The 24,927-nt window shown below is 49.1% G+C and overlaps 1 protein-coding gene across 1 annotated transcript in view; it reads left to right on the forward strand.

Moving 5' to 3' along the window:
- The window catches only part of LRRC38 (leucine rich repeat containing 38), a 39,491-nt gene extending 16,623 nt beyond the window's left edge, over window positions 1-22,868 (forward strand). Inside the window, exon 2 of the mRNA XM_004024701.5 lies at window positions 21,202-22,868. Within this exon, the coding sequence (XP_004024750.5) occupies window positions 21,202-21,455 (254 nt within the window). The 3' untranslated portion in view covers window positions 21,456-22,868. The remainder of the gene's footprint in view (window positions 1-21,201) is intronic.
- Window positions 22,869-24,927: the final 2,059 nt, after the last annotated feature.

Raw genomic sequence — 24,927 nt, forward strand, 5'->3', positions numbered from 1 at the left:
AACCAGGGTGGATTAAACACGTGTTAAAAACAAATTTGACTCCTACCTTCTTCTGCTATGAGAGCTTTGTCTGGAGCAGCGGCCCCTCCCTGCTTGTCAGGTATCAAGTCACGTTCCACCTCGGCTCAGAGCTCTCCAGGGGCTCCCGTATCATGAAGAGCAGAAGTAAAAGTCCTTCCAGAGGCTCACAAGGCCTCCTGTGATCTGTCCTCCTCCTAGTTCCTTTCTGACTGAATTTCTTGCTCTTCTCCCTTCATTCACGCTGGCCTGGGCACCCCAGATTCCTTGTCATTCCTTCAGTTCATCAGGTACCTTCTTACCTCAGGGCCTTTGCACCTGCTACTTCCTCTGCCAGGATGACCTCCCTCTGGGTCTCAGCATGACTTGGCCCCTCCCTCCTCTCAGACCCTTTCTCAAATGCCACCTTCTCCCTGGGCCGCAGCCCCATTGAACCCTGCACCCCACCACCTCTGGCTCTCCTTCCCTGTCCCCCTGCTCCTCTTCTTCCTCTTGCACCAGTCCCTGTGGGTCATGTTATACATTTTACTCATTTACTCATTGTCTGTTACACTCAGTTGTAGCCACAAGAGCAGGGCCTTGTCTGTTCTGTTCAGTGTTTTAGCCACAGTGCTAGGACTGCGCTCGCAGGTAATAGGTGCTCCATACGTATGTGTTGAAGGGATGAATGACTCGGTGGGTGGATGCTGAGCCAAGGCAAAGGGAGGAAAAATGGAGAGGAAGAGGCCTCCAGAACTGTCCCCTTGCTGTGAGAAGCCAGTATGGTAAACTGGTTCTTGTTGGAGTGTTAGCAACTTGAGGCTTAACCACAGATAAATGCAGTAAAGACAGAAGGGGGCTGAGCAAGGTGGCTCAGCCTGTAATCCCAGCACTTGGGAGGCTGAGGCGGGAAGATTGCTTGAGCCCAGGAGTTTGAGACCAGCCTGGGAAACATAGTGAAACCCCGTCTCTACAAAAAAAATAAAAAATAAATAGCTAGGTTTGGTGGCACACACCTGTAGTCCCAGCTACTTGGGAAGCTGAGGCAAGAGGATCACTTGAGGCCAGGATTGTTTGAAGTTACAGTGAGCTAGGATCTTGCTGCTGCACCCCAGCCTGGGTGACAGAACGAGACACTCTATCTCTCTCTCTCCGTAATATACATATATATTTGATCAGCGGTGCTGATCATTGAGGCATGAATTTGTATAGAATCTCAGACATGGTGATGCTTGGATGGGGGTGTTCAGAGAGTAGGAAGGTTGAGGCCCCCAGACCCCTTCTAATCACAATTTGTAAGCCGTTACCTGGGTTTCCTGTTCATTAGAAAATGTCAGACACTCTTTGTATTGGGAGAGTAAGACTGTGCTGATGTAGGAAAATTGATGTTCAACTCTCAAAAGTAGAGACTTGGAAGAACATAGTGCCTGTCTGCAGGCACCTGAGGGGCTGTCACTGAACACAGGGGACTTGTTCTGACCTCAGAAGATGGGCCCATGATTGGGAATTACAAGGAAACGGAATTCGATGTACCATAATGAGAACTGTCTAACCGCATTAGGGCTCTGAAAATGGGCTGCCTTTGGGAGGTAATGAGGTTGCCATCACCAGGGGCATTCAAGCAGAGTCCAAATGACCACTTTTTAGTGGTGCTGCAAGGAGCATCAGGTGTTGGGTGGGATTTCTGCCCAGGGTGCTTGAGTCCTGTGATTCTTTCTGGCATTCCTATCCTGGTTCTGCTGGCCGAAGGAGTAGGTCTTGAAGGAGGGTCCAGGGTGCTTAAAAACCAGTGACTGCACCTGCTTTGATACCCAGAGCAGTCACTCCTCTTCCCTCCCTCCCCCTCCCGACCATGTTCCTTTCTGAACCTAAATAGACGGAGCCCTTAAGCCTGCAGCAGAGGACATGCAAAGCTTCCAGCTTCTTGCACGTCTCAGGTCTCATTCTGCTCACACCAGATCCTTGTCAGAAACTGGATCAACCACCAGCAACCAGAATCGGCTTCTAAATATGTATCACATACATCTAGTTTATGTTCAGCTCCCCTTGAGCCAGAACACTGACCTTCTACAGCTATTCCTGTGGGCCCGTGCAGCCTGGGCTCCCAGACACGCTGGGGCTGTCCCACCGTGTATGTCACCAGCTCATCCTCATTCTTTCCTTCGTGAATATTTGTCGTGCTTCTGCTCTGTGCTCCAGAGAGACTGGCTCCAGGATCTTTGTCCCTGACCCTTCTGTGGTCTCAGATCTCATATCAGAAACTTCTATCCCCACCCCCTTGTGTCCATGGCTCCTGCTTTAGGCTGAGCCAAACTTAGCTTCCCCGCTTCAGAACCTGGCCTCGTAGGGGCTAAACCAAAGGTGACCTGAACATGTTAGCAGAAACCAGAGCAGACCAAACACCTGCCGAAAGCAAATTCAAGTCCAGCTGCCTGGGACAGCGAGGCTGACCATGGCTCTGCCCTCCTGCAGCCAACATTCCAGAAGACAAATGGCTTAGACTGTAGGGTCATGTAACCTGCCTTTCTTCAGTTTCAGGTAGGAAAGCACAGCTCAGAGAGACCAAGTGACTTGCACAAAGCCCCACAGCGAACTAGTGAGAAGCCGAGGCAAGGGACAAGCCCCCCAGTTCCTGGTTCAGCACTGCTCCCCTCATATTGCATGACACTCCTTAGAAGGGGATAGATACATCACAGTGGCTAAGAACACAGGCTTATGATTTCGATCCACCATGGTTTAAATTCAGTGCCTTTATTTACCAGCTGTGTGAGCCTGGGCAAACTGCTTCACTGCTATGTGCTTCAGTTTTCTTATGTGTAAAACGTGGACAAAAATATTCACAAGTCTATCATGAGGGCCAGAGAGAGAATCCCTGTAAGAAGCCTACCACATTATATAGCAAGGAAGAAATGGAAAAAAAAAAAAAAAGTCTAGCACAGTGCCTGGCACACAGAGCACGTCAATGCCACTGTTATTGTCACTGCAGTCAATCAGTGTTAACACTCAAAGGACTCAGTTCCTGAGGCTCACGCTGAGCTACAAATGTTTGTCAATGAGGAACTGCTGAACGTGGGTGGAACTGAGGGTGCGGACACCTGGCTCCCGGGCTCGGCTCTGTCACTGACTCATTGTGTAACCTAGGGGTATGTGTGAGTTTCTTATTACTGCTGGAACAAACTATCACGTTGTAGGGGCTTAAAATGACACAAACCTGTTATCTTCCAGTTCTGGAGGTCAGACATCCAAAATGCTTCTTTTTTTTTTTTTTTTTTTGAGACAGAGTCTCCCTCTGTTGCCCAGGCTGGAGTGCAGTGGTGCGATCTTGGCTCACCGCAACCTCCGCCTCCTGGGTTCAAGTGATTCTCCTGCCTCAGCTTCCCGAGTAGCTGGGATTACAGGTGCACGCCAGCACACCCAGCTAATTTTGGTATTTTTAGTAGAGATGGGGTTTCACCATATTGGGCAGGCTGGCCTCGAACTCCTGACCTTGTGGTCTACCCACCTCAGCCTCCCAAAGTGCTGGGATTACAGGTGTGAGCCACCATGCCCAGCCCAAAATGTGTCTTAGAGGCTAAAATCACAACATCTGTGTCCTTTTGCCTTTCCAGGTTAGAGGCTGCCAGCACTCCCCGGCTCTCAGGCACGTCCCCATGAACCTCTCTGCATCGGCATATCTCTTTCTCCTGCTCTGACCCGCCTGCCTCCCTTTTATAAGGACCCTTGTGATTATATCAGGACTGCCTGCAAATCCAGGATAATCCCCCCATCCCAAGAACCTTTATCTGATCACATCGGCAAAGCCCCTTCTGCCTTACAAGGCAGCAGATTCACAGATTCTGAGGATTAGCATGTGGACGACTTAGGGGGTCGGCCTGGATCTCCTCCAGGGAAGTAACCTCACTCCTGTGTCCTCACCTGTGACAGTAGAAGGTCAAATAATGATGAGGTCTTCTCCACCTGTGTAGGCTCATTTCTCATGAAACCTCCCCTTGCCCACCCCAAAGGCCCCACCCCGAGGTCACTTCCCCGTACCACGACCCTGGCCCTGGTGACAGCAGTTGCTGCAGCTCTGAGCCCCGCTGAAGACCACCAGGTGCAGATATCTGGTGCTGGGAACCTGGGTCTTCCCTGGCCCCTGCTGCTGGAAAAATTATAAGTACAAAAAAAAAGCAACTTGATTTCTGACTTGCCAGGAAAATCAGAATTGCTTTTATTGGTAAATTGTCTTGAAGCCATTTGAAGCATAGAGAGCACTTTGTGAGCCGAGAGTGAGATGCCTGCACTCACAGGAAGATATGCCTGGAATGACTGTCGCACACAGCACAGAGACAGAAGGGGAGTCCCCATTCCAGGGATAGCATGGCCCCCAGGGAACTCCCAAGAGCGACGGGCCTCACGTGGTCAGAGGTTAGGCCTGGGTCAGGGGAGAGAGCGGAGCGGCAGAGCAGAGATGCGTCACATCTTTTATAATAGAATCGTGAATGCTATGTTATGTTGGCTTGTCTGCACTTTGAGATCTGCTGGGTCTACAGAGGTGCCAGTCAAACAGGTCCTGGATGAGTAAGAGAAGAACTCATAGAGTGTCAGGGTTGGGTAATGGTATGTTTTCAAAAAGTCCTTTTTTTTTCTTTTTTGAGGTGGAGTCTCACTCTGTCACCCAGGCTGGAGTGCACTGGCGCTATCTCAGCTCACTGTAACCTCCATCTCCCAGATTCAAGTGATTCTTGTACCTTAGCCTCCCGAGCAGCTGGGATTGCAGGCACCCGCCACCAGGCCCGGCTAATTTTTGTATTTTTAGTAGACATGGGGGTTGTGCCATCTTGGCCAGGCTGGTCTCGAGCTCCTGACCTTAGGTGATCCACCCACCTTGGCCTCCCAAAGTGCTGGGATTACAAGCATGAGCCATCGCACCCAGCCAAAAGTCCTTTTTTTAAAGAATGAAAAATTTCTCTATTTTTTGCATTATATTTTTCCTCCAAATAAATGTAACAACACGTTGTCTATCCATGAAATGGATTATTATGCAGCCTTAAAAAGCAAGGGAATTCTGACATGCATTACAACACGGATGAACCTTGAGGACATTATTCTACTTTGTGAAATTAATCACAAAGGACAAATATTATATGGTTTCACTTGTACGTGGTACGTAGAGTAGTCAAACTCATAGAAGAGAAAGTAGAATAATATTTGCCTGTGCCTGGGAGGAGGGGGAATGGGGAGTTAGTATTTAATGCGGACAGAGTTTCAGTTTGGGAAGATGGAAGGAGTTCTGGAGGTGGATGGTGGTGATGGTTGCATAACGGTGCGAATGTAACAACGCTAGAGAAACTTTCCACCTGAAAATGGCTAAGATTTGGCCGGGTGCTGGGGCTCACGCCTGTAATCCCAGCACTTTAGGAGGCCAAGGCAGGTGAATCACCTGAGGTCAGGAGTTCGAGACCAGCCTGGCCAGCATGATGAAACCCTGTCTCTGCTAAAAATACAAAAATTAGCTGGGCGTGGTGGTACATGCCTGTAATCCCAGCTACTCTGGAGGCTGAGGCAGGAGAATCACTTGAACCCGGGAGGCAGAGGTTGCAGTGAGCCGAGATGTCGCCACTGCACTACAGCCTGAGTGACAGAGGGAGACTCCGTCTCAAAAAAAAAAAAAAAAGAGAGAAAAGAAAATGTCTAAGATTTAAATATATCATCTTAGCCATTTTCAAGTGGACAGTTTGTTTCTCTAGCATGAAGCTACCTTCACATTGTTGTGTTATAAATTTTACCACAATTAAAAATATTTTTGGCCAGCCTGGGCAACATGGCTAAACCCTATCTCTACAAATAAATACAAAAAGTTAGCCAGGAGTGGGGTCACACATGACTGTCATCCCAGTCACTCGGGAGACTGAGGTAGGAGGATCGCCTGAGCCCAAGAGGTCGAGGCTGCAGTGGCTGAGATCATGCCACTGTACTCCAGCCTGGGTGACAGAGTAAGACCCTGTCTAAAAAATAAAAAATAAAAAATTTTGAACTGGATTTAAAAAATACCCCAAGGCAGGGCATCTGATGCTCAGCACGGCTGCTGCGTGAGTGAGGCTGGCTACTTCTGTGCTGTGGGTGCTGTCTTGTGCAGTGTGGGACGTTCCATGGCATCCTTGTCTTCCACCTTCCAGATGCTACTGGCGCTCCACCCAGTGTGACAACCAAAAATGTCTTCAGACATCGACAAATCCCCCTGATGGGCAAGATTACCCCCAGCGGAGAACCATTGCCCTGAAGGGTTGTTGGGCAAGAGGGTTACGTTAAATGGTAACCGGGAAGTACTCATCGTAGTTCCTGATAAATAGCAGGAGTTTCTAGAAATATTACTTCCCAATAGGATGCCTGCTTGACAGTGTCATGGGAGGGGACACACACACCCCTGCGTATCCTGAGACACACAGCACATCTCTTCTTCTAGTGTGCCGGCGAGCCCACCATTACAGATGAACTTGGGACAGTGGGTGCTTTAGAAGGGCAGGCCTGGGAGGGAGCCACAGTGGGTGCCTGACCATCCAGAGGCCGTGTGGAGCTCTGAGCACCATGACAGGCTATGGGAGGTACCAGACTCATGGACCATTCCTAGATTTCCTCACACTGCCTAACCAGAAGGTTCTCTCTAACCAAATCACCCATAGTCACCAGACACAGGTTAGTATCCCTAGTACTCAGCCTGGGGCTCAACTCATAGGAAGTGTTTATTTTGGATGATGGAGCGGGCGGGGGTGGAGGTGGACATGGGGAGGTGGTGGGAGCAGCAGTGGCAGTGATGGTTGAGATGACGGGTGATGGTGACATCAGTGGGGATAGTGGAAACTCATGCTTTTTTCCCAAGAGTATAATTTTCTATAAGGCTGGGCGCAGTGGCTCACGCCTGTAATCCCAGCATTTTGGGAGGCTGAGGCAGGCGGATCACTTGAGGTCAGGAGTTCAAGACCAGCCTGGCTAACATGGTGAAACCCCATCTCTACTAAAAATACAAAAATTAGCCAGGCATGGTGGCAACTGCCTGTAATTCCAGCTACTCGGGAGGCTGAGGCAGGAGAATCGCTTGAACCCGAGAGGCGGAGGTTACAGTGAGCCGGTCACGCCACTGTACTCCAGCCTGGGCGACAGAGTGAGACTCTGTCTAAAAAAAAAAAAAAACACTATGATCATTCTCTGCTCGTTTCTTACCAGGGGAAGGACAGATTACAAAAATCACATGAACAGTCAGTCGGTTTTCCTCGCTTATGCGTGCGACTTATGTCAGTGTTTTAAGATGAGGGGTGGGACTCAGGCTAGCGTGTGGGATTCAGACACAGGTCACACCCCTGGTGCAGGGTCCCTTTTACTGCACTGCCCCTTCTACAGGACACACTCTGTGGAGCCAGGACAAGCCAGGGTGAGCCCTTGACCCGAAGCTGCAGATGTAGCTTCCTCTTAGCAAAATCAGCTTATTACTCAATCAGACGAAGTGTCTGCGGTGGAGACGAGACGGGAGTTTAATTGGGAATTTTCCCCGTATGCAACTGTCGATATTTAATGAAAGTGGTGGTGGAGAACACAGGTCAGCACTATCAGAAATTAAAGCTGGTGTTCCTGGCACCCCCGTCCCCAGGAGAGAAGCAAGCCCTGCAGTCCCCTCTCGGCTGCCTCCTTATGAAGAACATTTCTCTGCGGCTTGAAGCGGCTGCAGCAGCGACTGTAGCACATGCAGCTTCCCCAGATGCTCAGGGTGAATTAAGGACCTGGTGCCTGGGAAGAGCACTACACAGGGAGTCAGGAGACCTGGGTTCCAGTCCAGACTCCAGGTGGCCTTAGACAAATTGCCCAAGTTCTCTGGGCCTCTCATCTGTAAAATAAAGGAGAGGGGTGGGGAGGGAGGGGAAGTGAGAGATATCAAAGGTGACTTCAGATCTTCTATGATGCTGTGAAACCAAGGCTGGCTGTGGGCGTGAAAGGCCAAAAAGCTACTGTTATTTCTTGGGCCTTTGGGATTGGAGTTCCTGGAGGCTGGCAAGGAGGGCAGGGGAAGCTGTTCTACCAGCATAGGCTGGGCTCTCTTAGCCAGGGAGGGGAAGGCAGAAGAGAGTGATGGGGAGTAGTAAGCTCTTGCCAGGAGCAGAGGGACCAAAGCCCAGTGGTCCCTGGAGAACCTTCCATGTTTATCCTTCCTCTAGGCCATGGGAGGAAGAATCTGCCTTCCCTGGAAGTTGTAGCTGCAGTAATGGCTGCAGGGTATTTTACTGTGTAGATGAGCCAGGATTTACTTACTCAGCCCCGGGAGGTTTCCAGTTTTCTCTCCTAGAAGCAATGCTGCTGTGAACAGCCTTGCCCACATTCTTCATGATTTCCCTAAGATACATTCCCACAAGTTGAAGGTAGTGGAAATGGATGAGGTTGGGTGGGCTGGATCGACCATACTTCTCTCCAATCCCCCCTTCGCACAACGGCCTCTCACCTTGGGAAGACTTGCAAAGCTCATGTCATAGCTCCTGGGCAGGCAGTTCACAGAAGGACACATCCAAGTTTCCAGTGAGCACGTAATACAACGTTCAGCTCTCCTAATAATCAGATAAATGCAAACTAAATCAACAATATACCCTTTCATGGCTTATCAGATTGATAAAGATGAAAGAGTGACAAAATCCAGTGTTGGCGCAAGTTCAAGGACTCACCCACAACCTTCAACTTGTGGGAATATATCTTAGGGAAGTAATTAAGAATGTGTTCAACCAGGCACGGTGGCTCACGCCTGAAATCCCAGCACTTTCGGAGGCCGAGGCGGGTGGATCATGAGGTCAGGAGTTCAAGACCAGCCTGGCCAACATGGTGAAATCCCATCTCTACTAAAAATACAAAAATTAGCCAGGCATGGTGGCAAGTGCCTGTAATTCCAGCTGCTCAGGAGGCTGAGGCAGGAGAACTGCTTGAACCTGGGAGGCGGAGGTTGCAGTGAGCCGAGATCCCACCACCACTATACTCCAGCCTGGGCGACAGAGCAGGACTCCGTCTCAGACCAAAAAAAAAAAAAAAAAAAAAGTGTGCAAGGCTGTTCATAGCAGCATTAGTTCTAGGAGAGAAAACTGGAAAGATCCTGGGGTTGGGTAAGTAAATCATGGCTCATCTACACAATAAAATGCCTTGCAGACATTGAAAATGATATATTTGTTGAATGGAAAGATGTTCCCAGTATGGTTATCCGACAGAGTGGTGGAGTATATTTCTGCTTGGTAGATTTATGTACACACACACACACACACACACACACACACACACACACACACACACACACAATCTAGAAAGGTATAAGCCAAGTGTTAACTTTTTTTTTAATTCTCCCTTCTTTTTGATTATTTTTATGGTCTCAGTATATATGTGAGCTTTGCCTAATAAGTGGAGATAAGAAAACAAAAAAATATTTTTAATGACAAAAAGCGCTTACCAGAGCCTGTTGTTAATCTGAGTTACGCAGTTCCCAGGAGGCCAGATCAGGGGAACGGGCCTGAGAGATCCTCTGGCTACAGGCCTGTTTGTTGGCAAGGGGCCGGTCCGGTGCAAGAGATTAATCTCAATCTAACATCCGCTGTGTCGCTGTCTATTTCTGGAGAATGGCAGCTCTTCACCCTCTCCAGCTCAGGTGTCAGCTGCTGGGGAGAAGTCATCACTCAAGCGGAGGGAGCGCAGACAGGTGGTGACGGGCAGGCCACCGAGCCGCCCTGCACAAGGGAGATGCCTGTCTCTTCTGAATGTGCCCTGGAAGAGAAGGAAGTCGTGGTTATAAGGGGAGGGCACTGTGGGCCCTGTTCTGCCTAGGCCAGAATGAGATGGAGCCCACTTTGGTTTCAGTGGGTTGGAGGTAGACCCATCACAAGACAAAAGGTGGGAAGTCAACTTCCCACCAGTTGAGCCTGCCTATTGTGGGGAGGTGAGCTGCATCACTCCCGCTGCCTCCCAAAGCCCTCGTGCCACCAAGCACATGGTTTTATAGAACAACAGGACCCAGTTAAATGATTGGTGGCTGTGGGACAAAGGCTGGCAGTTAGGACAGGAGCCCAATTCGTTCTTGAATTCCGTTGTCCTAGAATCCATCGGTTGGATATCTTGAGTGTAAACAACAGAAGCCAACTCTGACTAATGTAGGCAGGGAAGGAATTTGTTGCAGGGATGTCAGATAGTTCACAGAATTGAAGAGAAGCCTGGAGAAGCAGGCTCAGAAGAGAATGGGGCAGGTCTGCAGGTGGAGAACGCAGAACCAATGGACAGTTTCTGCAGGGTGGGGCTGCTGGCTGGACTGAACGGGTTCCAGCCATCTATTTAGTCAATCCACCCAAGATTCAGTGTCCTGGGACAGACAGACTGTGGCTCAGTGTGGGTTGGGTACCGACCTCTATACCAGGAGAGGGCCACACATTTTAAGAAAGTTAGGCTAGGTGCAGTGGCACACGCCTGTAATCCCAGCACTTTAGGAAGTTGAGGCAGGTGGATCACTTGAGTCTGGGAGTTCGAGACCAGCCTGGGCAACATGGCGAAATCTCATCTCTACTAAAAATACAAAAATTAGCTGGGCGTGTTGGTGCGTGCCTGTAACCCCAGTTACTTGAGAGGCTGAGGTGGGAAGATCGGTTGAACCCAGGAGGTGGAGGCTTCAGTGAGCCAAGACCGTGCCACTGCACTCCAGCCTGGGTGATAGAGTGAGACCCTGTCTCAAAAAAAAAAAAAAAAAAAGGTACACCAAGACATATTTAATGGGTGAGAGATGATTGCTCCAAAAGGAAGCTGGGGAGTTGCCTCAGGAGAGATGAAGGGGGAGAAGCCAGAGGGCAACAGGTGGCTATGAAATATGTGATTCCTATAGTGGGTTGAATTGTATCCCCCGAAAAGGCGTGTCCAGGTCCTAAGCCTTGGCGCCTATGAATGTGACCTTATTTGGAAAAAGGGTCTTTGCAAATGTAATTAAATGAAGGATCTGGAGATGAGGTCATCCTGGACTAAGGGTAGGACTGTCCTAAATCCAATGGCAGATGTCCTTGTAAGGGAAAGGCAGAGGGAGACTTGCAAGATGGAGACCCAGAGCAGAGGCCGTATGGAGACAGAGGGAGAGGCTGGAGGGAGGCGGCCATAAGCCAAAGGATGTGAAGAACTACCAGAAGAATTCGAGACCAGCCTGGCCAACATGGCGAAACCCCATCTCTACTAAAAATACAAAAATTAGCCGGGCGTGGTGGTGGGCACCTGTAATCCCAGCTATTCGGGAAGCTGAGGCAGGAGAATCACTTGAACCCGGGAGGCAGAGGTTGCAGTGAGCCGAGATTACACCACTGCACTCCAGCCTGGGTGACAGAGCGAGACTCCGTCTCAAAAAAAAAAAAAAAAAAAAAAAAGAACCACCAGAAGCTGGAGGAGGCCAGGAGGGATTCTGCCCAGAACCTTCGGAGGGAGCCCAGCCTGGCTGACACCTTAATTTCAGAATTCTGGCCTCCCAAACTATGAGAGAATAAATTTGTTTTAAGCCCCTCGGTTTGTGGTAATTTGTAACAGCAGCCCAAAAAACAAACACAGCATGCAACCCCCTTGAATGACATTTTAGTGCTCTTTGCCCTGAGTACTCCAGGCTCAGGCCACCAATGGAGGTAGCATGGGCCCCAAACCAGATTGACAAGACATTGTGCAGCTTTGGCATAATCGTAGGACCCTCCGGGTCTTAGTGTCCCGGCAATAACTTGTGCAAGCATTCTTCTTCTTTTTTTTTTTTTGAGATGGAGTCTCGCTCTCGCCCAAGCTGGAGTACAGTGGCACAATCTTGGCTCACTGCAAACATCGCCTCCCAAGTTCACGCCATTCTCCTTCCTCAGCCTCCCGAGTAGATGGGACAGTCGCCTGCCACCATGCCCGGCTAATTTTTTGTATTTTAGTAGAGACAGGGTTTCACCGTGTTAGCCAGGATGGTCTCGATCTCCTGACCTCGTGATCTGCCCGCCTCGGCCTCCCAAAGTGCTGGGATTACAGGCGTGAGCCACTGTGCCTGGCCGTTTTTTTTTTTTTTTTTTTTAAGGTGGGGTTTTGCTCTTGTTGCCTAGGCTGGAGTACAATGGCGCGATCTTGGCTCATCACAACCTCCGCCTCCCGGGTTCAAGCGATTCTCCTGCTTCAGCCTCCTGAGTAGGTGGGATTACAGGCATGTGCCATCACGCCCAGCTAATTTTGTATTTTTGGTAGAGACGGGGTTTCTCCATGTTGGTCAGGATGGTCTTGAACTCCTGACCTCACGTGATCCCCCTGCCTCAGCCTCTCAAAGTGCTGGGATTACAGGCGTGAGCCACCGTGCCTGGCCTGTGCAAGCATTCTTAAGGCAACAGGGAAGGGTATTGTCTAACTGCATAGGCACTAGGGTGAGACCACCTGATTCTAGATCCCGGCTCTTCCATTCTTAGCTGGATAACCTCAAGCAGGTAACATAACTGTTCAGTTTGCTTATCTGCGAACCAGGATCATCCCAGTACCAGCTGCAGAGTTTGTTTTGTAGATTAAAGGAGTGCAGGCAATGCAGAGTGCTTAGAAGAATATCTGGCATATGGTGAGGCTGCAAGAGAGGTTGGCTGATGCATCTCCACTCTGTCTGTTTCCAAAGATCAATGAGAATTTCCACCTCCCAAGAGAGGAAAGCATGAAAACATACACAGCTTCTCTCTACTCCAGAGAGTTGCAAGTTACCTGCTGGTGAATTTGGGGGAAAGAACTTTTGTCCTAGAAGGCAGGGGCCTGTGCTGGTCCAGCACCATCGGCCTCTGGGGATCCATCTGTCTGATAGGGGAGCTGGTTTCAGAACCCCCTTGTGGCCACAGGTGTAAGCCACGTTCTCTGATCCTGTCTTTATTCACATGTTGATTCAAAAATATCGTTTACAGGTTCTAGTACTAGGAATACAGCAGGTAACAAAACAAAACGCTGGACCTCACATAGCTGACATGGGAGTGGGGGAGGAGCAGGGGGGCAGAAAATAAATACCTGCGCAGAGAAAAATAAACAGGGAAGGGGGAGATGGAGGATGATGGGGTGGGGAGAGCGGCTACTTTGAATGGAGGCAGGGAGGCCTCTTTGAGAAGGTGACTGCCTAGTCACCTGACAAAAAGGAAGGAGCGAGCCAGGCAGAGCAGGCAGGTGCAGAGGCCCTGACGGTGGCCTGCGCGGGGCGTTTGAGGAACGGCAAGCAAGGCGGAGTGGAGGGGTTTTAGCAGGGGTGATGCGGACTGTGGATTTCATTTTAAGAGAGATGGGGAGCCACTGGAGGGATGTTGAGCAGAGGAATGACTAGAAGTAGTTGTAATAAATCTCTCTACACACACATACATGCGTGCTCGCTCCCTCTCCCCTCCCCTCCCCTCCCCGCTCCTCCCCTCCCCACTCCTCGCCTCTCTGTTGGTTCTGTTTCTCTGGAACACCCTAATATGGGCACCCTTCTCATATATCTGGAGTCAAACGCAGGCTCAGTCTGAAACTTCAAAAATCTGAACAATGCTGACCACGGGGTTCTCGAGCACGTACGTGGCCAGGTACTGTGGTGAGAGCTTTTCAGATATTCCCTTATTTGATGTTCACAGTGTCATCTCGAGGAGGCACTCAGGGTGGCTGGGCCTGGCCCAGGGTCACACAGGCACCAGGTGGTGGAGTGGCCCAGCCTGGGGTCCGTCCTAACCCTAACGTGGGCAGCATCTCTCCATTCTGTATTTCAGGGCATCCAGGGAGCCCTTCTGACAAGGGTGTCCAGAAGCTGTGCTCCTTGGATGCCCGGTGGCTTCACCTTCCCAGCCTTTCCAGCTCATGGTGGGATCAGGAGGGTGGCTGGAGAGTTCCAGGCCATCTCTTTAGAAGACACTCTGTCTGGTCTGGGTGCGGTGGCTCACGCCTGTAATCCCAGCACTTCGGGAGGCCGAGGCAGGTGGATCACCTGAGGTCTGGAATTTGAGACCAACCTGGCCAAAGTGAAACCCCATCTCTACTAAAAATACAAAAATTAGCTGGGGGTGGTGGCATGTGCCTGTAATCCCAGTTACTCGGGAGGCTGAGGCAGGAGAATTGCTTGAGCCTGGGAGGCAGAGGTTCCAGTCAGCCGAGATCACACAACTGCACTCCAGCCTGGGCTACAGAGCAAGACTCTGTCTCAAAATTAAATAAATAAATTAATAAAATTAAAAAAAAAAAAAAAAGACACTGTGCCTCAAGGGAGCTTGTTGGGAGGGGCTGGGCCAGGCTGGTGCAGCCCTAGATCTCGTGCCTGGGAGAGTGGGAGGCATGATGCAGTGGCCAAGCTCCAGAGCCAGACCAGCTGGGGTCAGGCCCAGCTCTGGCATTTCCCTGCTACATGGCCCCGGGCAAGTCACTTGCCCTCTCTGTGCTTCAGTTTGGTCAGCTATAAGATGGGGATACTTAGAGTGGCCTTCTGATCAGGTTGGCCTGAGGAATAAACAAGGCTAGTATGTTTTGTGAAGCTTCAAGTGTGCCAGGCACACACCAGGTGCTGTGAAGTATTGGCTTTCCTTTGCTATTCTTAACTTAGACAGCTGAAGGGATAGGTCAGGAAAAGGAGAACATTCCGAGGTCAGGTAGGAACATTGCAGGGATCCCATCGTCACCTCCATGTGCCGCATGCCAGCCCATCCTTCCACTGTCCTGCTGATCCAGCCCCCACAGCCCCCTCTGTGAGCTTGCCCTTGACCTGTCTTGTGGGGCTTTGCACTTTCTTTTTTCTTTTTTTCTTTTTTTTTCCGAGATGGAGTCTTATTCGGTAGCGCAAGCTGGAGTGCAGTGGCGTAATCTCGGCTCACTGCAGCGTTTGCCTCTGGGGCTCAAGCAATTTTCCTGTCTCAGCCTCCCAAGTAGCTGGGACTAGAGGCGTGCGCCACCACACCTGGTTAGTTTTTTTGTTATTTTTAGTAGAGACAGGGTTTCACCATGTTGCCTGGGGTGGTCTTGAACTCCTGCGTTCAGGCGATCCACCCGCCTCAGCCTCCCAAAGTGCTGGGGTTACAGGTGTGAGCCACCGTGCCTGGCCAGGCTTTGCACTTTGTACTTTAAGTGTCCTCTTTTGTGCCTGTGTCCCGATGCCTCTCCTGTAAGACCTAAGCTCCAAGAGGCCAGGGCCACCTCTGTCTGTCTCTCTCTCTTCCTCCCACTCTCCCTGCCTTCCTTCCATCTTCCCTTCCTTCCTTTTGTATCCTGCATGGCATGTAGCATGAAGCCTCACCTGTTTTGCTTAATGCATGAATTAAAGGAAGCCATTTAATAACTAAATGTCTATTTATTGACTAAAAATAGGCCTGTCTTAGAAGGTTACTATCTTAGTCTTCTCAGGCTGCCGTAAGAAAACACCATAGATTGGTGGCTTAACAAGCAGGCATTTATTTCCTCACAGTTCTGGAGGGTGGAAGTCTGAGATCAGGATGCCAGCAGGGCTGGGTTCTGGAGAGGGCTCTCTTCCTGGCTTGCAGACGGTCGCCTTCTTTCTGGGTCCTCACATGGCAGAGAGAGAGAGAGAGAGAAAGAAAGTGAGAGGCAGAGACAGATTGGGAGAGCTCTCTGGTGTCTCTTCTTCTAAGAACACATTGGCCGGGCACGGTGACTCATGCCCGTAATCCCAGTACTTTGGGACGCCAAGGCGGGTGGATCACAAGGTCAGGAGGTCGAGACCATCCTGGCTAACACGGTGAAACCCCGTCTCTACTAAAAAAATACAAAAAAAATTAGCCGGGCATGGTGGTGGGTGCCTGTAGTCCCAGCTACTCTGGAGGCTGAGGAAGGAGAATGGCGTGAACCCAGGAGGCAGAGCTTGCAGTGAGCCGAGATCATGCCACTGCACTCCAGCCTGGGCGACAGAACGAGACTCCATCTCAAAAAAAGAACAAAAAAAAAAACCAACAAAAAACGTAAGAACACTAATCCCTGGCCAGATGCTGTGTCTCACATGTGAAGTCCCGGCACTTTGGGAGGCCAAGGTAGATCTCTACTAAAAATACAAAAAAATTAACTGGACATTGTGGTACACACCTGTAATCCCAGCTACTTGGGAGGCTGAGGCAGGAGAATCGCTTGAACCCAGGAAGCAGAGGTTGTGGTGAGTCGAGATCGCGCCACTGCCCTCCAGAGTGAGACTCCATCTTGTGGGGGAGTGGGGAGGAAGAACACTAATCCCATCAGGACGGCCACACCCTAATTACCTAATCTCATCTAACCCTAACTGCCTCCCAGAGGCCTCACCTCCAAATACCATCACACTGGGGGCTAGGGCTTCCACATATGCATTTTGGGGATCTAAATGTTTAGTCCATAATAGCCACCTAATGGCTGGGCCTGGTGGCTCACGCCTTTAATCTCAGAGCTTTGTGAAGCTGAGGTGGGAGGATTGCTTGAGGACAGCAGTTCCAGACCAGCCTGGGTGTATTAGTCTGTTCTCGTGCTGCTAATAAAGACATACCTGAAACTGGGTAATTTATAAAGGAAAGAGGTTTAATGGACTCACAGTTCCACATGGCTGGGGAGGCCTCACAATCATGGTGGAAGGTGAAGGAGGAGCAAACTCACGTCTTACACGGTGGCAGGCAAGAGCGCATGTAGAGGTGAACTCCCATTTATAAAAACATCATGGTAGTGAGACTTATTCACAACCAGGAGAACAGTATGGGGGAAACCTACCAACCCCGTGATTCGATTATCTCCACCTTAACAGCTGGGGATTATTACAATTCAAGGTGAGATTTGGGTGAGGACACAGCCAAACCATATCACTGGGCAACAGAGCGAGACCCTGTCTTTACAAAAAAATTTAAAAGTCTACATAATAGCTATATACTTAGTAGAGCATTTCACCCTAAAGCAGTGATCCTCAACTGAGGTGACTTTGTCCTCCCCACCCAGGGGACACGTAGCAATGTCTGGAGACAGTTTGTTTTTGTTTTTTTTTTTAGACAGAGTTTCGCTCTTATTACCCAGGCTGGAGTGCAATGGCGTGATCTCGGCTCACTGCAGCCTCTACCTCCTGGGTTCAAGCAATTCTCTTGCCTCAGCCTCCCAAGTAGCTGGGATTACAGGCATGCGCCACCATGCCCAGCTAATTTTTGTATTTTTAGTACAGATGGGGTTTCGCCATATTGGCCAGGTTGGTCTCGAGCTCCTGACCTCAGGTAATCCACCCGCCTCGGCCTCCCAAAGTGCTGGGATTACAGGCATGAGCCACCACTACCGGACTGGAGACAGTTTTGATTGTCACACTGGGTGGGAGGTGTTGCTGGCATCTGGTAGGTGGAGGCCAGGGATGCTGCTAAACATCCTACAGGACACAGGACGGCCCCTATGTCAAAAAATGATCCTGTCCCAAATGTCAGTAATGGCCAAGTTGAGAAACCCTGGTCTAAACAAGGGTCCACTAGGAGAGAAGAGGGGACCCTGGAGTCTGCCTATGCCAAGTCTAGAGTTGTGCTGTTGGCTTCACAGCTTTTGTAGCAATACCCTCAGCCTTGTGCTGGGCCCTGTCTGCCTGGCAGACTCTCTTTGTCCAACTCTTCTTATTTCTCTGCCCTTTGTGAGCTATGAAAGCTCATCAAGTCAGTGGATCTTATCATGAAAGCCCCACTAAGCACTGCCGTTCTAAAGTCCCCGCCCCTGGTGGGCTTGTTTGCACCGTTTTTCAAACAAGCCCATTTCTTCTAGCCACACAGAAATGTGAGACGACATTTTCTAAAATTGTCACTTTGTAAAAATGCCAAGATGAGTCTCAAGGCACAAAGAACATTGTGGAAATCAGAACTGACTTGGGAAGTGGTGGCTTGCAAAGGTTGGATTTAAACGGCAGGTGCCGTGGGCTTATGTTGTTGGGTTGTGGTTGTTTTCTGGTTGATACCGCTTCCTGAATATGAGGATTTCTATAAAATTTCTCCAGCTAAATAACGATCTGTCACTAGTTTGGAGGTTGCAAATAATCTGCTGGCTTTAGAAACTGTCTGTGCTTCACACAGTCTGTTGGTGTCCATCTTATTTATTTTCATAACGTTTTTGGCCAGGGTGGGCTGTTAGGAGGCAGGTTGATTGATGTTTTCCCATTTTTTCATTGAAGACATGAGTGTCTGCAAAAAAAAAAGCCCAGTATAACTTTGTTTTAAAGTGCTCCTGTTTTTATTTTTATTTTTTAAAAGATAAAGCTCTCCTGTTTTATTCAAATGCATTTAAAATTCTCAGAAGTTTGGCCTCTTTAAGAAAAAGAAACAGTCAAAAACAGTAATCAAGTATAAATTGGGGAGGCCTGCAGAGCTCTGGTCCAGCTAATTCCTTGGGTATATAAAGCAGACACTGATTCTGGGAGAGGAGGGAATGCAGAGTCTGGTTGCTAGGCAATGGTTCCCATGGGACAGAAGCATCAATGGGTTGGCTGTAGACTACATAAAAGATGGGGCAGGACAGAAGGAAGGAGGATGCTCAGATACTATTCCTCCATCTTCTGTTTCTGAGCTGGAGAAAAAAAGACACACAAATCCCCCCAGGGTGGTTGCAGGGTTGCTGTGTAATTAGCAAGGCTGCTTTTTCCAGGACAGAAGCCTGCTAATTAGCGAGGTGTGAAGAAATCATTTCAACTTTCACATAATGCTGGAAATGGGTTAAGGGTCAGCTTTTTGAAACCTGGAAGCACCAAAAAAGAGAGCAGGTGAAGGTTTTCCTGAGAGTTGAAGGAAGCCAGAGGCAAGCAGAGGCTGAAGGCAGTTGAGCTTCATGTCAAAATGGTGTCCTTGCATCTCTCTGGCTATTCTCACTGGGAAAAGGGCACCTTGTTAATCAAAGGATAAGAGTAAGCTTCCATAGCCAAATGGCTGGGTTCAAATCCTGGCTTCATCACTGTGAAGCTGCATTGCCAAAGGCAAGCTATGCACATGCTCTCAGTTTTCTCATCCATGAAATGGGCATAATAACAGTACTTACCTCATAAGATTGTTATGAGTAAAAACGTGTGTAGTGATTAGAACAAGGTCTGCACATACTAAGTGCAACATGACTGTTAGTTACTACTTTATTTATTTTTCTCTTCTCTTCCAGATCAGAAACAAAAGATCTGAGCTCTTTATGCATTCTAATACCATTCATTCTCTTATAACTGAGGTTTGTAAAATCATGGTCCTCATTTGAATTTGCACATAGCTCGTATTGTGTATCAGTCAGGATGATTATGCTTGGTAACAAACAGTCTTTAGCAGCTCTGTACCACATAAGCTATTTCTTTGGTTCATGTACAAGGAGGGCTGGTATTGGGGATAGTGGGGCTCAGTTCATAATATTTATTCAGAGACCTTAACCATCAGGGGCTTTATCTCAACACATGGTGTGTTTCTCACCTAAGCCGATGCTAAATTCTCCTATGTTCACTCAGCTACTCCTGGCTACATTGTGTTCCCTGAATGCTGAGCTCTTTCCCAACATTTCTTTTTTTTCTTTTTGACACAGGGTCTCTGTTTTCTGGGCTAGAGTGCAGTGGCGTGATCATAGCCTCAGTTTCCTAGGCTCAAATGATCCTCCTGCCTCAGCCTCCTGAGTAGCTTGAACTACAGGTGTGTACCACCACACCTGGCTAATTTTTAAAATTTTTGTAGAGACAGGGTCTTGCTATGTTGCCCAGGCTGGTCTCGAACTCCTGAGCTCAAGTAAGTCTCTCATCTTGGCCTCCCAAGGTGTTGGGATTATAGACATGAGCCACCACACCCGGCCTTTTTCCCAGCTTCTTGTCTCTACCTAGAATGTTCTTCTCATGGCTAGTTTCAGCTCATCCTTTTGACCTTAGCTGAAATAATACCTCCTGACCACCCCTGTTAAAGACAATTCTTTGTCCCAGACTTTCTTTATCATTCTACCCTGACGTTTCATCCTAAACATTTTACATGTCTTGAACTATTCATTTATTGTCCAAAATGTAAGCTGAATGAAGGCAAAGGCTTTGTTTTGTTTCCTGCTGTATCCCCAGGGCCTTGTACATGGCAAATACTAAAAAATATCTGTGGCATAAATGAATGTCTATATTCTCGCACTAGAATTTAAACTCTCTGAGAGTAGAGGACTTAGTTGCCTTGTATATCACCAACCCGGTTGTTGGCCCAGGAAAAGTACAAGTTCAAGTCTGGGCAACATGGCGAAATCCATCTTCAATACATTCTTTTCTTTTTGAGATGGAGTCTCGCTCTGTCGCCCAGTCTAGAGTGCAGTGGGGCGATCTCAGCTCACTGCAACCTCTGCCTCCTGGGTTCAAGCGATTCTTGTGCCTCAGCCTCCTGAGTAGCTGGAATTACAGGAGCACACCACCATGCCCGGCTAATTTTGTATTTTGTATTTTTAGTAGAAACAGGATTTCACCATGTTGGCCAGGCTGGTCCCGAACTCCTGACCATGCTAACCCTCTTTTCATTTCCACTCAGAGGACAGTGAAGAGGAGGATAGTATCTAAGTTGGAAAGTGGCACTACCAAGTGGAGGGTCTGTCCACTAGTTGGCACTGACCCATCCCACTGCATCTGCCCCAACCTCCACTCCCTGCTACTAGTCGGGTCTGGATTAGGGTCTACAGATGTCCTAAGCCCGAAACAGATAATGGTGCCCTTCCATCCCCGCTCTGAGTATTTCAAAATCAAAAGAGTACTAAACCTGGCTGGGTGCAGTGGCTCACGCCTGTAATCCCAGCACTTTCGGAGGCTGAGGTGGGCGGATCACCTGAGGTCAGGAGTTCAAGACCAGCCTGGCCAACATGGTGAAACCCTGTCTCTACTAAAAATACTAAAATTAGTCAGGTGTGGTGGTGCACACCTGTAATCCCAGCTACTTGGGAGGCTGAGGCAGGAGAATCGCTTGAACCCAGGAGGTAGAGGCTGCAGTGAGCCGGGATCATGCCATGTTGCCTGGGTAACAGAGACTCCGTCTCAAAAACAAAAAACAAAAAACAAACACCTGAAAATAGGTCAGTGAAGACCAGCACGTTCCAATTTTTCCCATGGTGATCACTCTAAGGCTTTTTTTTTTTTCAAGTTTAAATTCCATTTAAATTAGCCTTTTCCCCCCTTTTATTTTTGGGAGGATGCTTGCACATTGCTGGCTTTGTAAGCACCTGCCTTGTCAACTTTTAGGCAACCTTGAGCTGCAGTCTAAATCTCTCTCTCCTCTGCCTGCCTTTTCTCAGGCCTTGATGAAATCCAGTGCTCCCTGCCCATGGAGAGCAGGAGGATATCCCTGCGTGAGCTGTCGGAGGCCAGCTTCAGCGAGTGTAGGTTCAGCCTGTCACTCACAGACCTCTTCATCATCATTTTCTCCGGTGTGGCTGTGTCCATCGCGGCCATCATCTCCAGCTTCTTCCTGGCCACTGTGGTGCAGTGCTTCCAGAGGTGTGCACCCAACAAAGATGCGGAGGATGAAGACGAGGACGAGGATGACTGAGCCACCTCCTCCCTCCTGCTTCTTACTCTCCAGCACCGAACCAGAAGCTCTCTCCAAGACGAGAGGGGGAAATGCTGAAAATGGAAAAGCATTGGCCACTGTCTGTGAAGTGAACAGAGCCTGTTCCATGTCTTGGCCCCTGGGTACACCTGCTGGGACCACCGATCTCAAAGTTTAGAATCAGCAGAGCACAGAAGCCCAGGAAGGATGGAGGGAATTATTCCTGGAGCATAACCTGCCTCTCAGAACGAGGTGTGTGTTGGGGGAGAAGATGACCAAGTCAGGCTTCATAGCTGATGACTAAAAGCCTCCCCCAGGAGATATGAAGACTGGCAGCTTTCAATGGCAAAGATGATTTTACACCATTCTTTTTCTGACCTGTACTGGGAGATCATGAAACATCTGCCTTCCTCCCAAGAAACAGCAGCTCAAACAGTGGAGATTCAAATTCGGATCATTCACCACAAGAACAAGAACTTTGATCCTTATATAATAGGCCTCAGCAACCTTGGGATGTTATACTGAGAACTAATAAACTCGTGCGCAATAGACTCAATGTTTATGTTCCCCCAGATTTTATATGTTGAAACCTAATCCCCAGTGTGATGGTATTTGGAGGTGGGGCTTTTGGGAGGTGATTAGGTTTAGATCATATCATGAGGATGGGGCCCAAATGATGGGATTAGTGCCCTCATGAAAGGTGGCCCCAGAGAGCTCCTTCACCCGTCCAGTGCTTGAGGATGCAGCAAGAAATCAGCCGCCCGTGAACCGAGAAGCAGGCCCTCACCAGAACCCAGCCATGCTGGCACCCAGATCTCAGACTTCCAGCCTCCAGAACTGGGAGAAATAAATAAATATCTGTTGTTTGTAAGCCACTCAATCTCTGGTATTCTGTTATAGTGGTTGAAATGGACCCATGAAGAAGCTAAGAACTGGTCAGAGGGTGTCTGTTGTTAATTTTGGTAAGCTGGTTGGGAAAACTTTGACTTGACATAACTCAAACCCTGATCTTTATCCTAGGCAGCAGCGACTTGTAGAGGAAGGATTAGTTGCTTTGCACAGTTGTGATGGTCTCTCTGCTCAGCATCATTTTTCCTTCTGAAGGACAGACAGGTTGTTCCCCTCCATCACCCGCTTCCTGAGTTCCTTCCCAGCTACTCTCTATGTCAGCACAGTTCTCTATCTCCAGAACTTTTGGTAAACTTGCCTGGAGGCCAGTATTCCAATCAGCATGTTGCACCGGATCAACCAAATGCTTAAAAAACAAAAAAACAAAACAAAAAACACTGGGACTTGGGCTCTGAAAAACTTCCATCAGTGGCCCTTAGGGTGTATGTGACATTGCTTTGGTGCACAGGCTATGACAGGCACCAAAAAAAGTGTTTTCCAGGATGTGGAATGCAGCACTTTGGTTCAGAGACAATATGAAATAAACAAGTCTTACACCCCAGTGGGTTAATACAAGATAGCTTGTGCTAGCAGCATTGGATGAGGCTGGGGGCTGAGACTTGGATGAGGGCCTCACACCAGCTCTCGAGATATTTTTGAGAATCGTTTCTCCATTGTTTCCTATCATATATTCCTGTTTCTTTCCTCCATTGCTCCCTTCCATCTTTGCCCTCATAAATAGCTATTGAGTGCTAGGTACTGGTCCAGGCACTGTGGCTATGCTTTGGATAGGAAACACAGGTTCCCTGCTCTCTTGTGCTTTATATTCTTATGGGTAGAACATAAAACAAACAGGGAAACAAAACTACCACTGCAGGCAGAGATAAGTATCATGAAGGAAATAAACGAGGTCCTTTGACAGAGAGTCACTGGGAGAAGACACTCCAGCGGAGGTAGTGGGGTGTGTTAGGTTTCTCCAGAGAAAACAGAACCAACAGCAGACAGACAGACAAAGAGATTTATCGTGAGGATTTGGCTCAGGAGATGATGGAGGCTGAGAAGTCCCAGGATCTGCAGTTGGTGAGCTGGAGACAGGACAGCTGATGTTGTAGTCCCAGGCCAAGGGCAGGAGAAGACTCAGCTCAGCAGTCAGGCAGAAAAACAGTGGATTCTTCCTTCCTCCACCTTTTTGTTGTATTCAGGCCCTTCCTGGATTAGATGAGGCCCGACACATTGGGGAGGGCCATCTGCTTTACTCAGTCCACCTGTTCCAATGTTAATCCCATCCAAAAACACACAGACACACCTGGAAATAGTTCACCCAAATATCTGGGCACCCCATGGTCCAGTCAGGTTGACACAAAATTAACCATCACATCGCAGAAGGCCTTTGATTGGGTGGCTTTTGGGCTGAATCCTGCTTCCCCCTTCTCCCGCCTCCTGACCTCCTCCCTTCTTTCCTACTCTCCCACTCTTTCCTCCCCTTCAACCTAGAGGAGACTCTGGGTCACCCCTCTGCTCCCCAGCATTGCAGTCTCCAGTGGAGGAGACCCCTGGCTCAGGAGGGCTACCTTCTTACAGAGACCCTGGGCCAGCGGAGAAGTGAGTGGCATCTTCCAGGACTCCATGGCAACCTCAGCTCCTGTGAGAGCCCCATCTATGGTCTCTGACCCTCAGTGCACACACTGCTCCCCCTGTGCAAAACACACACTCTAAAGTCAGCGCCTCCCCAGCCTGGCCCCAGATTCAGCTGAGACGTACGTGGGGTTGGAATTGCTGCCATGGCCTGCTCTCCACCTCAGGAGCACCACTACCTGAGACTCAAAGGCATGAACCCAACTGGGTTTTGGCCTCCACCAAAGTCATAATGTGTACCTCCAAGAGTCCTGGGGACATGGTACCCTAAGTTGGGGAAATAGCACTAGACCCTTGTTCTAATAGGTTCCAGTGGGTGAATTCCCATTTAATGAGTCTGCTTTATTCCTTCTGTCTGCCTCAGGTGATTCATGCTGGTCAGCAGGTTTAGTTGTTTCCTTAGAAGGCGTGAGCCAGGCTGGGCACGGTGGCTCACGCCTGTAATCCCAGCACTTTGGGATGCCAAGGCAGGTGGATCATGAGGTCAAGAGATCGAGACCATCCTGGCTAACACTGTGAAACCCCGGCTCTACTAAAAATACAAAAAAATTAGCCGGGCATGGTGGCGGGCGCCTGTAGTCCCAGCTACTCGGGGGGCTGAGGCAGGAACATGGCATGAACCCGGGAGGTGGAGCTTGCAGTGAGCCAAGATCCTGCCGCTGCACCACTCCAGCCTGGGCGACAGAGCAAGACTCTGTCTCAAAAAAAAAAAAAAAGCACAAGCCCTGCATGGCACAGGGGCCAGGGTTCATTCACAGAATAAATTAGTGAGCAGGGGAGGGGCAGTCATTTCTGCTGGCTGTACCAAAGAGTTTTGGAGTGAACGTGATTCTTGGGAAGAACAGGAGCTTTAAAAGATGTTCAGTTAAAATGGTCCCTTACTGCCTGGATATAAAATTTTTATAAAACATTGAGAACATGGGGGACCTGGGGGTGGGGAGGATCTGCA

This window comes from Gorilla gorilla, chromosome 1 (assembly GCF_029281585.2).
Source record: "Gorilla gorilla gorilla isolate KB3781 chromosome 1, NHGRI_mGorGor1-v2.1_pri, whole genome shotgun sequence".
Classification (NCBI taxonomy): domain Eukaryota; kingdom Metazoa; phylum Chordata; class Mammalia; order Primates; family Hominidae; genus Gorilla; species Gorilla gorilla.